Here is a 14,217-nt window from a genome sequence, read left to right on the forward strand (position 1 = left end):
ATCACAAGATACGGCCTCCTGCGTCTCAGCCCTTCTTACCCTTCGTCTCTGCTGGATGTAATCCCCGTTGCCTGAGCGATGCATCTCCACTTGTGTTATCTCACCTCTGAGAAGCATCTGCCATCTCACAGTCAATGAGGCGTTCGTGTCCAATCAAATACATCTAGAGTGCCTTCAGATTCTCCCTCCTCCTCCTCCTCCTCCTCTCTAACTGCTACTCTCATCTGTCTCCTCTTATCTGCCCCAGTCTGCCTACAGAGGATCTCCGGTCAGTATATTTACAGTACTTCTCCTCTGCTTTGGTCACAACATAAACTAGCTCAGAGTTATCTGCATCCAGCAGTACCGAGGTTTACATCTACCCTGTAGAGTGCTCATTTTGGGAAAACATGTACAGCATGATTCTGATTTACTAGATTCAGTGCACTTAATCCCACGTTTCCAGGACTTTAGTTATCTTTTCATGAATAATGCAGGAAACTTTTGCTTTTTGAAATTATGGTGCTTTTAAATAGAATAATTCAATGAATTTTCCACCCCCCCACAGATCAAGTTAGTGAACATAAACTCCACAGACATTGTGGATGGACGGCCATCAATCGTTCTGGGGTTGGTGTGGACGATTATCCTTTATTTCCAGGTAATCTTCTACACAAATGTGCTTACATTTCCAAATAAGTTGTGACAAAAGCATTGATTTTACTAAAATTCTTGACGAAAGAACAACAGATTAATTTAAATGTGGAATTTGCATGTTTGTGTCTAATCTCTTTAGTTTAATTAGTTCCTTTAGTTAGGGTTGAAACCCGACTCGGTGCTCTTGAAAGAAATCACAGATACATTTATTTTATTTCTATGATGTCCAAAAGAAAATAAATAGGGGTGGGATTTAACCTAGGGGTTAAAAAAATTACCTAATTAATTAGAGGCTTTGTAATCAATTAATTAATCTTGATAAATTTTATATTATTAATTCAAGACAAAATGGGCCCAAAGAGTTATTTAAATAAAAATAATGAGTATATTTCTGTAACCACAAGATTTCTCATTTAAAGGTAACCATTGTGGGATTTGTTAGAGTGTAAACATTAGTATATGTGTTATTGATAAATGTAAATGGACATGGAACATTGTAAATGTGGTGTACTGAATGAACACTAGATGGCAGCAGATCACTGCTAATATGTATATAAAGGTGTAGTGTAGAGTTCGGGGGAAGTTCTGTTAAGGGTTACAAGATTAATGCTTGTTCCTCCTGCTGTAATCATTTATATGGATAAAGTAACTGCCTGCTTTCTACCGACTAGAAAACAATGTTGATTCTTTTTTTTCTTTTCTTTATGAAAAGCAATTTGACACGAGTCATTTAATTGAAGTTTTAGTTGTGTTTGGAACATGTAAAAAATGTTTATATGGTCTTGTAGCCCAGGCTCTGCAGTCTTGTTTCAGGTGCAGCTCAATAATATTTATTTATATATAAAGCATGAATTTTGATGCTAGACTTTTCCGTCCTCCCAACTGGGGAAAGCTCGGGCTCAAAACGTATAATTTTTTTCCCTAATGAATTAATTGTGATTAATGTGTTAAATTTCCTCTCCTAGAAAATCTACAATTTTTATTAATTTGGATTAATACAGATGTTGTCATTACATATAGTATTGTAAAAAATATATATATATATGATATTAAGACACTAATAATAATTGTTCATTCAGACATCTCCATGTTTTTTTGATGATTTATATATGAAATGATTGCAGTTGGCCTCAACTGTTAAAAAAAGAGAAAAATCAATAAAAGACTTAAAAATAATGTAAAGACTGAAATAAATCTGAAATAACTTTTGATGTTTTTTCGTGGGTCAAAAGCTAAAAGGTTTATGTATTTCTGCTGAAAGTCTGCGTGTGAATGACTTCCCGATCATTCTATGGCACACATTATACAAACAGACACAATAAATGTAGATGTTTTTACTTCATAAGGGCTTCCTGCACTTTGACCTTAACTGAGGTTGTGGAAAACACGATAACTAGTAAAAGACGCTTTACCGAGTTGATTTATTGTCCTTGTGTGTTGAGGAGAAAGAAATCAAAGGCTGACATTTGCTGGTTTCCTGTTGTTACAGATTGAAGGATTAACCAGCAGCCTCCCAGAACTCCACGCTTCATCCAGCAGCACCTCGTCCGTGGACAGCTCCAGCAGCAGCACCGACACCACCAGCCCTCCCGTCAAACAAAAACCATTGCATCCTCTGCTGGGTGGAGCCAAAAAGGCCTTACTGAGATGGGTTCAGCAGACAGCAACCAAGTATTTTTTTTCACTTATCTGTGCAAATTCCACACACTGCTTCATATATACCACCACTAGCTATGGAGGCTGTGTTTTTATCTGCTGACCTTTTGAACTTCTGTTGTCTTAGATGTTTAGGGCTTGAGGTGAAGGATTTTGGCCCCAGCTGGCGCACCGGTTTAGCATTCTTTGCTGTTATCAATGCCCTCCGGCCGAATCTGGTTAACATGGAGCGCGTCTGGAGGAGGCCCAACCGGGAAAATCTGCAGGAAGCGTTCTCATTGGCTGAGACCGAGCTAGGCATTCCACAGCTTCTTGATCCAGAGGGTAAACGGCCTGTTCTATGGTGTTGTTGCAGACTTAACAGCTGATGTATGTTCAAACGGAACTAAGCAGCTCTTTGTTTCAGATTATACCTCCAGCTTGCATCATGGGATCCAGTGACTTTTTACATCTGCATCTCTTACTTTCATATTCTGGCACGTTTAGCAGCTTGTCTTGAATGTAACTTAAAGGTGATATCTGTAGTCTCATAAACGGAAATAAAACAGCAGATCCATCGATGCATCAGATGTGCACCTTGATGTCATTGCCAGACACCATCTGTGCCCCCTTCATGCCCGCCCTTCAGACCGATCTCTGACAAATCGAGCCTGACATCAGTATAATTAAAGTCCATTAGGCCGTGAGATTCGGCGTAGCAGGATCTCCAAGCTGAACTGGGACTCGGATCCAAAATGCCGACCACCGTTTTCACTCTGTTGTTTCTCGTCTCAGATGTGGACGTAGACAAGCCAGATGAGAAATCTGTTATGACGTACGTTGCTCAGTTCTTGAGGCATCGTCCTGACGGGAAGCAGAGCGACTCGGAGGGACAGCAAGAGGACGAGGTAATAAGCTGTCGGATTCTCTTTTTCTGCACCTGAAATATTTTGCATGTCTCCATGATTGCATCTATCTGACGCCATGACATAAATAACTTTTACCTTAAATGAAATAAGATAAGCACCGTAAACTCTGTTTCATTCAGTGCTTTCCGTGTCTTGTTTGTATTATGAGCATCTGTTATTTGTACACATTCCCTTTTCTTGTCTCTTCTCCGTTGTCTCTGTGTGGCGGCTGCTTTCCTGTGCTTCATGTGCTGACCTCTGTCCCTCAGCATGAACTTGCTCCTCGCGATATAGAGGAAATGTTGGAGGTAGGTCTCATAGATGCAGCTTTAAATTCATCATTTTTCTGACCCTCGAATTAATTGTCCCACGGTGTGTTGAGCTTTCGCACATGAAGGATGAGATTAAACATCGCTTTCTCATGTCAGACTACATCCTCTTTGCTAATATCGGCTCACCTGACGTGACATTTTTTCGCCGCGGGGCGTCTGAGCAATGATAACAGGAGGATGTCCATTTTAATAAGATGTGATATTGCCATTTATGAATGCTGTCGCCTCTCGTGCTGTGGCTGCTGGTTCCATTAGCATGACAATGAAAGCCTCTGGCATCAGCAGTTTGTATTGATACAGCTGTTTGATGAAAAAACGTGGGAATAGAAGAGGTCGGACTTTAAGGTCAAAGTGCTGTGATGTGCTGTAAAGCTGCTTGTGTCACATCTTTTTAGGCTTTCAGTCTTTTTGTTTGTCAGCAGTTCACCTCTTTGCTCACATGCTTTCATTTATAATTAAAGATCTACCACAATTCTTTTTAGGCTTTAGAATTGGAGTTTTATGTTTATGTTTATTTATTTAGCAGACGCTTTTATCCAAAGCGACTTACAATTTATAACCTATGGGGCATGTTGTGATCTGTGGAGGAAACCGGAGTACCCGGAGGAAACCCACGCATGCATGGGGAGAACACGCAACTCCACGCAGAAAGGCCGCAGCCGAGTTTTGAACCTGCGACCTTCGTGCTGCGAGGCAACAGTGCTAACCACTGCGCCACCATGCAGCCTAGTTTTAAAGAGTTTTAAACTATGCTCATGTTAAAGGGGACATATAATGCTAAAATCACCTTTTGTGTGTTTTTTTGAGCCGCTTGAGTCCCGACTGCTTCTATAAATACACAAAATATAAAAAATAGCATAAAAAGTTTTTAAAAGTCCCCGTTTGTGATGTCATAAATGACAAAGTCAGAATAGAATCACCTCACACTTGAGTAAGCTGCTGCTGGAGGAGCAGCGGCTCTGCTTTGAGCCCCTCCCAGATTTCGGAGCTTTTTAGCTCATAGCAGCCAGTCGGGATGAGTGGGTGTGGCCAGCAACAGCTTGTTTCTTAACCCCTTTTTACATGACACACCGTGCGGGCAAATCAGCGTCATTTACAGCAACGGTGTGTCTTATAAACGCGCCATGCCACCATGTGAATTTTCCGGCATTCGTTCTGCCTCGCTTGGTAGTAATATTGCAGTAATTATCCGTCCTATATACGGCGATGGCACCATGGCGCGACAGAGGGAGGTGTCATGATCACGTGGTCAGTCATCATACTTCCCCTTAAGATGATGGTGTTGTAAGAGAATTTGAAGCAATGAAAGCAAATAGACTGAGCCGATTTCAAACTGAATAGTCCTTCTCTGTTATCGTCATGCTGTCTTAAAATCCAATGAAACAGTAGGAGGTCTCAGACAAAGTATCCTGTTTCAGCTGAGTGTTTTTGGCAGCTGTGAGCTTTATTCTGTAGGGAGAGAGGATTAGGAGAGCATGTTTAAGCAGCATTCCTCCTCCTTTCATTCATTTGTCAGTTTTTACACATCTTTCTAATTAAAACTTCATTTTCTTCTCCCCTCTCTTTATGTCCTATTATGCGCCTCCGAACCTCCTTGTCCGTCTCACTCCTCCACCTCTCATCCATTCTGACCCCCTGAAGAGAGAGCAGCGAAAGAGCCTGAGGGAGCTCAAAATGTGGCTCGACCAGCTGGAGAGAGAGGCAGCACAGGCACAGGAGACTGAGGCCAATCTTGCTCAACAGTACCAGGTTTGTGTGTGTATGTGTGTGTGTGGGGTGTAAATTGGGGACAATAGGCACAGACGCTCCTATTATTAGCCTAATCGCTGGTATTTCACTGTAGGGATCAAGCATCATTTGTCCATTTTTCAGCCTGGCTTATTTCGCCAAGCCTCAGGATACGTTTTGTATTCAGCAGCAGTGTGTGGGGCATCCTGGTTTTCTTTGCAGATGTTTGACGATCTGAGGATGGAGACAGTGTTGTTTGACCTCTGATTTTATTAGGTTCTGATTATGTGTCAGTGGGAAAATGGTGTTTTCTGCGGTAGGGAAATGATCGTACCTGAGGTGCGACATCAGGGATGAAAACATGTAAATTTGTGCTTTTGCAGTTGTTCAAGAGCCTGCATGTCCAGTTGGAGATGAGGCGGAAGCAGGTGGAGGGAGCTTTGCAGTCGACGCAGAGAGACGGGATGCTGACTGTGGACCAGGCTCTTGTCAAACAGGCCTGGGAGAGAGTTTCCAACAGGGTGAGAGAAACAGGCGCCTCCATCCGCCCTCAGTGAGGAAAAACATCCAGTCGCCATGACAACAGTTTGCAAATTAAGGAGTTTTATTTAGAAATCCTAGAAAACATTAGACTTGTGTAGTCATTCTTGGAGGTCAGTGAAAGTTTAAAAACTCAACTTAAAGGGACTTTTCAGACTTTTGAATTTTTATGCTTGCGATTGCCCCCTCAGGCCAAAAGCGTTACGGCAGCTTCAATAGTAGGCTCGTGCATGAGGCGCGCATGCTGTACGTGCACACTCCTTAACGAAAATAACAGCTGAGGCAGTCCCGTGAGTGTGTGTGTGTGTGTGTGTGTGTGTGTGTGTGTGTGTGTGTGTGTGTGTGTGTGTGTGGCCGGGAGGACAGAAGAACACTGCAAATTAATAAAAATAATGTGCCTCTGTCTCAGCAGCTGCAATTTCTCGTCGGCCGGCCAAACGTGCAGTGTGTGTGTGTGTGTGTGTGTGTTAGTGTGTGTTTGTGTGTGTGTGTGTGTGTATGTGTGTGTGTGTGTGTGTGTGTGTGTGTGTGTGTGTGGCCCAGAGGACAGGAGAACGCGCAGCTAATTAATTAAATAATGTGGTTCTGTACCTTTCTCTTCAGCACAGCCGACAAAGGTTTATGATGGGTCAGTCCTCCTGCATGCTCAGATCATTCCCTTCCCTTGCTTGAAAAATTGTTCCAAAATGAAAGTTGAACCCACATCTTTTTTATCTGTTAATTCAATGCCGTTCGGCGAGTCTCAAATAAAAATTTGGACATCTTACTGTAAAAAAAATATACCATTAATGTAAAAAATAAACTAAATGAACTGTGTTCACACCCAGAATCAAACTCAGGTCTTCTGCACGAGAGTCCGACGTCTTACACCAGTGACATTCGTTGTATCTGTAACATTTATATCCTTGATGACAGCTGAAACAACGTTCAAAGAACGGTTCGGAGCGAAAAGGGCTATTTTGTTGCTAATTTGCAGGAAATATCTAGAAGAAAGTTCTACAGAAAGTAGCTAAGGGTCCTCAGAAATGTAGCTAGGTTCATCACTAGGCGTTAGGAACAGCAACAAAGTCGCTGAGTTGGCACTGCCTCTCTCTCTGCTGCTAAAGCTACGGATAGCAAATGCTACGGTCTATGCCCGAGCGTGAACGCGCATGAAGCAGCCTGCTCGACCCGAGCATCTCTCTTTTTCTGTGATTTTACAGAAAAACAGGCAATCACAGTAAACATGCCAGGGCTCATTCTACAGGACCAGGGCATTGCAGGAGAATGTATGAAGAAGACATTTATTATTTCTATACATGTTTTGGCTGTCAAACTTCCATAATGCCCCTTTAATGTTTCATCGTTCCCTTGTATTTGTCACATGCTGATGCACCAAACTGATCATAATAATCTGAATTTTCGAAACGCGGTTTACTTTTATTTGTAAAACATGGAATATTATTCATCAGAAATGTCCTGTTGTTATAAATAAACTCTAAAGTGTTTTTTATGTTCAGATAAGTAAACTGCAGATCAGTTTTTATTGACAAATTGATTATTTTAGAAAGGAAACATTTTTTATTTCATCTTACTTGATGCTGATGGAGTTAGAGAGCACCAGACTGGTTTAATTAAATAGTGGTCCATAAAATCACACAGATTATGAAAAAATTACCAACAGCGGAACAGTAAATGTATTTTTTATTCAATTAAATTTTTTAAATGATGTTGAAGTGCATTTTTGCCTTATATCAAATGGTACTTACTTGCCATTTATCTACTTTTTGTTTTAATCTTTCACAAACACAATAAAACAACGTTTTCCTGCTAAATAGTTACATGTCCAACAGGAGAAAATCTTTTTCATTGTGTCTTTCCAAATGCTTTCTGTATCTCAGCTGGATGATTGGCATCTTCATCTGGACCGGTCCCTGCCGGCTCCCCTGGATTCGGTCGGAGCTTGGCTACATGAGGCTGAAGGAGCCCTGCGACAGGAGATTATCATCCAGCAGGCTCATAATATCACAGCTAACACTGTACACAGAGCTCTGGAGCAGCACAAGGTCAGCACGGAGATGAACAAACAAAGATGGAGGCAGCTTGTTGTCAGAATGTTTACATGGGAGTGACCGAGTGACCTAATTTAAACTGAGGAGCAGATTTGAAAAGAGAAAATCTTTGTTGTTTATTCATATTTTTGTGTGCATTTTTCAGGATGTGTTGAAAAGCCTGGAGAGTCACCAGCAGGTGTTTCAGAGGATCCACAAAGACCGAAGTGTTGATGGTGTTCCTGTCCCCCCGGATCAGCTCCAAGACATGGCTGAGAGGTGAGTCCTGGAAACACGGCGTGGCTTCCCATTCCGATTTACAGACATTTACGTGAGTCTGAAGCTGAGTATTGCTTTTCTTTACCAGGATGAACTTTGTTTCTACATCCTCCAGCCTTCATCTGGCCAGAATGGAATTTTTGGAAAACAAACACCACATGCAGGCCTTCCTCACCCTAGCCGAGTCCAAACTAAAGTCCTGGATCATCAAATATGGCCGCCAGGAATCAGTGGAACTGATGCTCAGTAACTATATAGTGAGAGTTCCTCTTTAGTTTTATAAATGTAATGTAAATACATTTTAGTAAAACCTGAATTTGTAAGAATGAACATTTTGTTTTTGGATTCTGTCTTCATCAGTCCTTTGTGGAGAAACAGTGTTTCTTTCAAAAGTACGAGGCGCTGTTCCAGTTGCTGAAACACTCCACAGAGGCTTACGTCACAGCAGATAGCTCAGGTGAGACGTGTGTTTAAATGATTATACTCAACATTGAGAATGGTTTTAAATAAAGTAACCTTCTCAGGTGAGAAGAACACAGAATGTGGGCCCAGACAACGTTTTCTGAAATATTTCTAGTTGCTTAATTGTAGTTAAATCCTGGTAGCTGAACAGAAGCACTATTTAAAGATCAAATGGTTAGAATATATTAGGTTCAGGCTCGTGTTATTCGTGGAGATAAAACATCAAAGTTGTAGAGCAAACGGAGGCAGTGGAAGAGTTGTGTTGCTGTTAGCCAATCAGAGGTGAGATATCCAAATATCCACTCCAAACCGTTTTCTGCTTCCACTCCTCCGACTAAATTCTACTTCCTGAAACGGGAGCGCCAGAGCTTTTTTTCCACAGATAACGATTCACAAGTCATTCATTCACTCTAGAGACCACAACAGATGATTGAAATAACAAGTGAAGGCTAAGATCATCTGGAGCTACAGGTATTTGGTCAATTAAAAAAAAATGGTTTAAATTTAATTTAATGCAAGATCATAAGGTGAGTGAGTACTTTCTAATGCTTTTAAGTCTATCCAGTGGTGCATGGGATGCTTTTTGAAGGAAAAGTAGCAAAAATCTGTGGCAAGCAATAATTATCTACTATAGAGCTCCGGACGTCACGTGACTCTCAGAGAGTAGACGCCATGTTGGCAGGCAACAAAGGTAAACAAAATGAACGGGATCAGCTTGGATTTTACTCCGTCGGAGTTTACTTCACACTTTAAAACCGAAGAAATCATTTTATATAGTCAGAAACTAAATAGACTAAACATCTCCGACCCTTACCGTGTCCCTGGGATACTTTTTAAAAATGCCAGAAGCTATCGGAGCGGACCTGGCCAGGGAACGCCTTGGGATTCCCCCGGAGGAGCTGGACCAAGTGGCTGGGGAGAGGGAAGTCTGGGCCTCTCGACTTGTACTTCCTGAAACAGGTGCATTAGAGTGCCCCAATACGACTTACAAGGCATTCATTCCTACTAGAGACCACTGTAGGTGTATTGATTACACGAGTGAACCACATCTTTAAACCAAAACAAGTGCTTGTTATTTCTCCGGTTTAACAACTCTGTAACCAGCGATGAGTTCTGTGGGTGAACCCCCCGACTGCTTTTACAATTAGCTGGAAGAGGAGAGTCTGCAGGCTACAACTAAATGAGGTTCCTTCATTCCTCGCTCTCAGCAGGGAATACGACCCCATTTGCTTGTTAAGGGGCTGCTCCACTTCCTCGGGTCTCTGAGCGCAGACTGTGCTAGCCTGGTGGTTTCATTTTGGGGCTGTGATGCTTTAGGGTATGCAGAGGAAACAAGTGAGGTGTGGAGAAGAATCAGGACATCTGAAGTCTGATTGGTCGACCCCATGATTGACTCCTGCTGGGGTCGGGTGTACTTGGAGCGCTGGTCTCTAATTTGCTGGATGAGAGACCATTTGGATGTTTTGAAGTGTGTATTCATCTGAAGAAGAACAGGAGGATATGCGTGCATTGTCCGTTAAAAAAGTAATCTTTATTTCAGATAATCTTTTGAATAAAAATGCTGCTGTACCACTTAATGGACTAAATAGAGTGAACTAGAGTACTGTAGCACACGGGCAGAGATGATGCATTTCTCTGTGGTGAGGTTTTGGGGTCAGTTTATTTTTCTGCAGAGGCATGATGCTCCATCAACCTCAATGTGACTCTCATCTGGTGTTTCAGTGACAGTCGAGCATCTGCCGCCAAACCTGAGAGAAAAGAATGTTTAATTATTGCACAACTGGGGTCACAGAGAGATTTAAAACATCCGTCATAAAAACAACAGTTAAGAGGGGTAAACAGCTGATCCTGGAAGCCCACATTTACAATCAGCACATTTATCACAACTTATGGGAAAATAATTAACCTGTGATTGTGTTCATTGGTGGTTCGCCAGTGGATGAGGGAGAAATGGGAGTTCGCCGGTTCATGCGAGAAGTGGTGACTCAGTGGAGGAGTCTGTCGATGGAAGTGCGCAGTGTGAGGAGCATGCTGGAGGAGGTTCTGTCCAACTGGGAGAGGTACGTCTCCACCGTGGCCTCCTTGCAGGCCTGGCTGGAGGATGCTGAGGAGGCTCTGAGCCAGCCGGAGAGCATTAAACGGGTATGACTTTTAGGAGATTCCCTCCACTTGATTCAAAAGTACTTCAGATTTTAAACAGCCTCTCACGTTGCACACAATCTCTGTGACTCACAACAAGCCATGCAGGATGTTCCTGTTGTTCCTGTTGTCATGGTTACCACAGATTCACATCCTCACTGAGGATTAGACAGCTAATTACCCCAGTTTTCTACAACCTCTCCTTTGTCTCTTTCGTTGAATACTTTTCTTTGTTTCAGTCCCTTCTTTGGCACCAATTCTTTGTCTTTCTGAAATCTTTTGTGCCTTTTGTGTCTTCACCTCTTTTAATGAGTCTGTCTCTCCCGCCCCCCTTTTCCAGGAGTTTTTCAGGAATCTCAGCCACTGGATGGATCTGCATGCAGCCATGAACGATGCCGGGAACTTTCTCATCGAAACGTGCGACGAGACTGTCTCGCTGGATCTGAAGCAGCAGCTGCTCCTTTTGAACGGACGCTGGAGAGACCTCTTCCTCCAAGTCAAACAAGTAGTAAAAGCAAAATCATAAAAACTAGGGTTGAAGTATGTTTGCAATCAAATTGAACAGAAGCATTTTGTGTGTTTCTCAGTATGCTCATTCAGAGGAGTTGGAGAAATGGAGAAAAGACCACCTTAAGGCTGTGTGGGCTCTGAAAGAGCTGCTGGACGCAGCAGAGTCCAAATTAAATGCTCCCGTTCAGGTGTCCTTCCTCAGCGTGAGGGCCTTCCTGCAGGACGTGGAGGTGAGGATTCTGCATTTTATAAACGGTTGGACTTTCAAAGTCAATCCCAAATTCTAAGATGACCTCCTAACTGCTCCTCTCATCTCAGAGCACCAAGCAAAAGGTCGTTGCCATGGAGACGCAGTACAAGTTGGCTGCCCACAGTGCTCAGCTTCTCGCTAAGGATGTTCCGCAGGATGAAGCCACCGGGGTCATGACAACCATGGCAACAGCCAAAAATCAGCTGAGTAAGGTAGGATGTGATCATTTTTTAAAAATTAGCAACATTTCCTGTTTGCATTTGCGGTGGAGATGGTCACACATTCTTTGTCACTTTATTTGCGTTTAGGTGAGAGAGAGATGCCCCTCCTTGGTCAGGGAGTGTCACAGCCTTCTGCCGCTGTTGGAGGAGATGGAGAAACACACCGGTGCTTTTTACCACGCTCTGGAGAAGGCACACCGTATCGTGTCTTTTCCGAGGGACTCGGAGGCACCTGCTCAGCAGAAACACAAGTGGCAGGTCAGATATCACCACAATGTATAGATCACATCTACAAATCCTTTTTAATTAAACTACATTTGATGTAAATGAGCTGTTATGCAGCTTTCTGCCTAAATCTGTACATTTTTACTTTCAAATGGGTGTTTTTGAGGATTTTATCAAACCAGTGTGGGTTTAAAGCTTCTTTACCTGCACATTATCTATAAGCACTTGTATATAAAATATAACCTTGCATTAATGAGATAGGAACTGGGCAAATATGATTACCTAGTTTGCACCACCTTAGAGCGGTGCTTTCTATTCCAGGCCTTTGGGACCTCCTGCTCTGCATTCTTAAGTTGTTCCGCTGCCCCAACACAGCCGAGTCAAATTAATGGGTTTGCTCTCGTCCAGCTCTGCAGCAGCCTGATAATTGAATCTGGTGTGTTTGAGCAGGGAAACTAAACCATGCAGCAAACAGGGACCCTGAGAACAAGAAAGAGTGAAAAGTATATGTGAACATGCTGCAGGCCACCTCTCTACATGCATCTCTGCCATGGTACTGTCTAGTGGCGGACCTCATCAGTAAAACACCCACTGTTTATTACGTGAGGAAACACTATCCAGAAGATGGTTGTTCAGTCATAATTTTATTAAAAAGTTTCAGCATTAGCACAGCCAATAGATTTATGCTTTTTTTGTCTCCCTAATTGTCTCAGGATTTGTTAAACCAGCAGCAGAGCTGTAAAAGGTATGTGTCGGTGATTGAGAGGAACCACTACACCCTGCAGAAGATGCTCGGCAACAGCAAGGTGCTCCGAAACCTGGACCTGTCTCTGCTGCAGAAGAGAGTTGCAGAAATTCAAGGATCGTTACAGGTTATTATTGTCTGAAGCAACACGACGTCGTGCATCGACTGAATCAGGCCCAACGTTGACAATGGCACAAAAAATGATCTAAATTAAACATCAAACCGCCCACGAGGTGCTGATTAGGCTCCTCGTCACATCTCTCATTAGTCATTAGCCTTGATGTAAAACAAATAATGTAATTACCCTGTTGTGCCAATGAGACCCATTACTGTTGCCGTCCTCCTAAGGCTTTGCTGAAGGAGGTGGGAGAGTGGAGGAGGCAGGAGGAGGCCAACAAGTGCCTGAGGAGGAGGTTTGAGGAATCACGGCAGGAGCTGGAGAGAGTGTTGAAGAAAGCTCAGGGCTGTTTGAAGGAGACTGGAGACGCTGAGGAGTTACTGAGGAAACACACGGTGAGATGAAATCCGCAGCCTTCTGCTGTGAATTACACAACAAAGAAAAACATTTTGACTTTCATGCTGCAGGACTTCTTTGGCCAACTAGACCAACGGGTTCTTAGCGTGTTCCTGAAAGCGTGTGATGAGTTGACAGACATCCTCCCTCAAGAGGAGCAACAGGGGCTGCAGGAGACGGTGCGCCGCCTGCACAAGAACTGGAAGGTCAGGGGTCAACGTGTTTTAACACTCTTACTAATTACTCTCCATCTCTCCTGGCACAAAGACATCAATTTAGTTATTTAATAAGCGAGACCCTTGGTCTAAACAGCGCTGTCTCCAACTGCCATGCTCTAAATGGGAAGTCCTCTCTATTTACTAGTATCGTTTATCCGTTTGCTCAGGATCTCCAGGCTGAGGTACCATCTCACCTGCTTCACCTGAAGGTGGAGGTGGAGAGAAACCGAGTGGCTCTGATCCTCCAGGACTGCAGGGCGGAGCTGGACAGAGAAATGCGATCTCTGTCAGGAACTTGCACCAGTGAGCGAGTGATCAAAGAGCACAGAGTGAGCCCTGGATAAGCAGATCTAACCGGCAGCAGGACCAAAGGAAGAAAAGGAAATATCTTCATGTTTCTACCTTTCCTTTGGTTTGATCCCCAGACTTTCTTCAGAGAACGCAAACCGCTGGCTTTGTGTGAGAAAAGGATCAGAAACATGGAGGACGTGTGTCAAAAGCTGCCTGATAACGACCCAGCGCATCAAACTCTTGACTCCTTGAGGAGGGCTGCAGGGGAGGTTAAGGAGCAAATCAGGATCACGCACCTGAAGCTGGAGCAACACCCTGACAAATGGAAAGAGTGGAACGAGAGGTGCACACCATCAAAACCAGATGTTCTGATTATTGACAGTAAATGAGACGAAAGGAAGTGAAATGAGTTTGTTTGTATTTTAGGTTCTGTGAGATTTCTGATTGGCTGTCATCTCAGAGAGGACAGGTGAGGCTTTTGAGAGAGACAGCAATGGATTCCCGATGTCAGGAGGATGTTGATGCTTCTGTCCAGGTGAGCAAGCTTGTGATCT

At 43.2% G+C, this 14,217-nt stretch overlaps 1 protein-coding gene across 9 annotated transcripts in view; it reads left to right on the forward strand.

Moving 5' to 3' along the window:
• syne1a (spectrin repeat containing, nuclear envelope 1a) overlaps positions 1–14,217 on the forward strand; it is a 138,191-nt gene that overhangs the window by 23,601 nt on the left and 100,373 nt on the right. For 8 of the 9 annotated variants that reach the window (XM_054747909.2, XM_054747906.2, XM_054747916.2 and 5 more), the window contains exons 5-27: positions 248–268; positions 548–640; positions 2,126–2,307; positions 2,420–2,616; positions 3,067–3,179; positions 3,449–3,487; positions 5,153–5,260; positions 5,623–5,760; positions 7,660–7,824; positions 7,976–8,088; positions 8,177–8,345; positions 8,449–8,545; positions 10,487–10,692; positions 11,030–11,194; positions 11,277–11,429; positions 11,518–11,661; positions 11,758–11,928; positions 12,609–12,767; positions 12,989–13,153; positions 13,226–13,360; positions 13,540–13,701; positions 13,798–14,006; positions 14,090–14,198. In XM_054747909.2, the coding sequence (XP_054603884.2) occupies positions 248–268; positions 548–640; positions 2,126–2,307; positions 2,420–2,616; positions 3,067–3,179; positions 3,449–3,487; positions 5,153–5,260; positions 5,623–5,760; positions 7,660–7,824; positions 7,976–8,088; positions 8,177–8,345; positions 8,449–8,545; positions 10,487–10,692; positions 11,030–11,194; positions 11,277–11,429; positions 11,518–11,661; positions 11,758–11,928; positions 12,609–12,767; positions 12,989–13,153; positions 13,226–13,360; positions 13,540–13,701; positions 13,798–14,006; positions 14,090–14,198 (3,213 nt within the window). The remainder of the gene's footprint in view (positions 1–247; positions 269–547; positions 641–2,125; positions 2,308–2,419; positions 2,617–3,066; positions 3,180–3,448; positions 3,488–5,152; positions 5,261–5,622; positions 5,761–7,659; positions 7,825–7,975; positions 8,089–8,176; positions 8,346–8,448; positions 8,546–10,486; positions 10,693–11,029; positions 11,195–11,276; positions 11,430–11,517; positions 11,662–11,757; positions 11,929–12,608; positions 12,768–12,988; positions 13,154–13,225; positions 13,361–13,539; positions 13,702–13,797; positions 14,007–14,089; positions 14,199–14,217) is intronic. The other variant, XM_054747911.2, reaches the window with a different exon arrangement.

Source organism: Nothobranchius furzeri, chromosome 2, assembly GCF_043380555.1.
Source record: "Nothobranchius furzeri strain GRZ-AD chromosome 2, NfurGRZ-RIMD1, whole genome shotgun sequence".
Taxonomy (NCBI): Eukaryota; Metazoa; Chordata; class Actinopteri; order Cyprinodontiformes; family Nothobranchiidae; genus Nothobranchius; species Nothobranchius furzeri.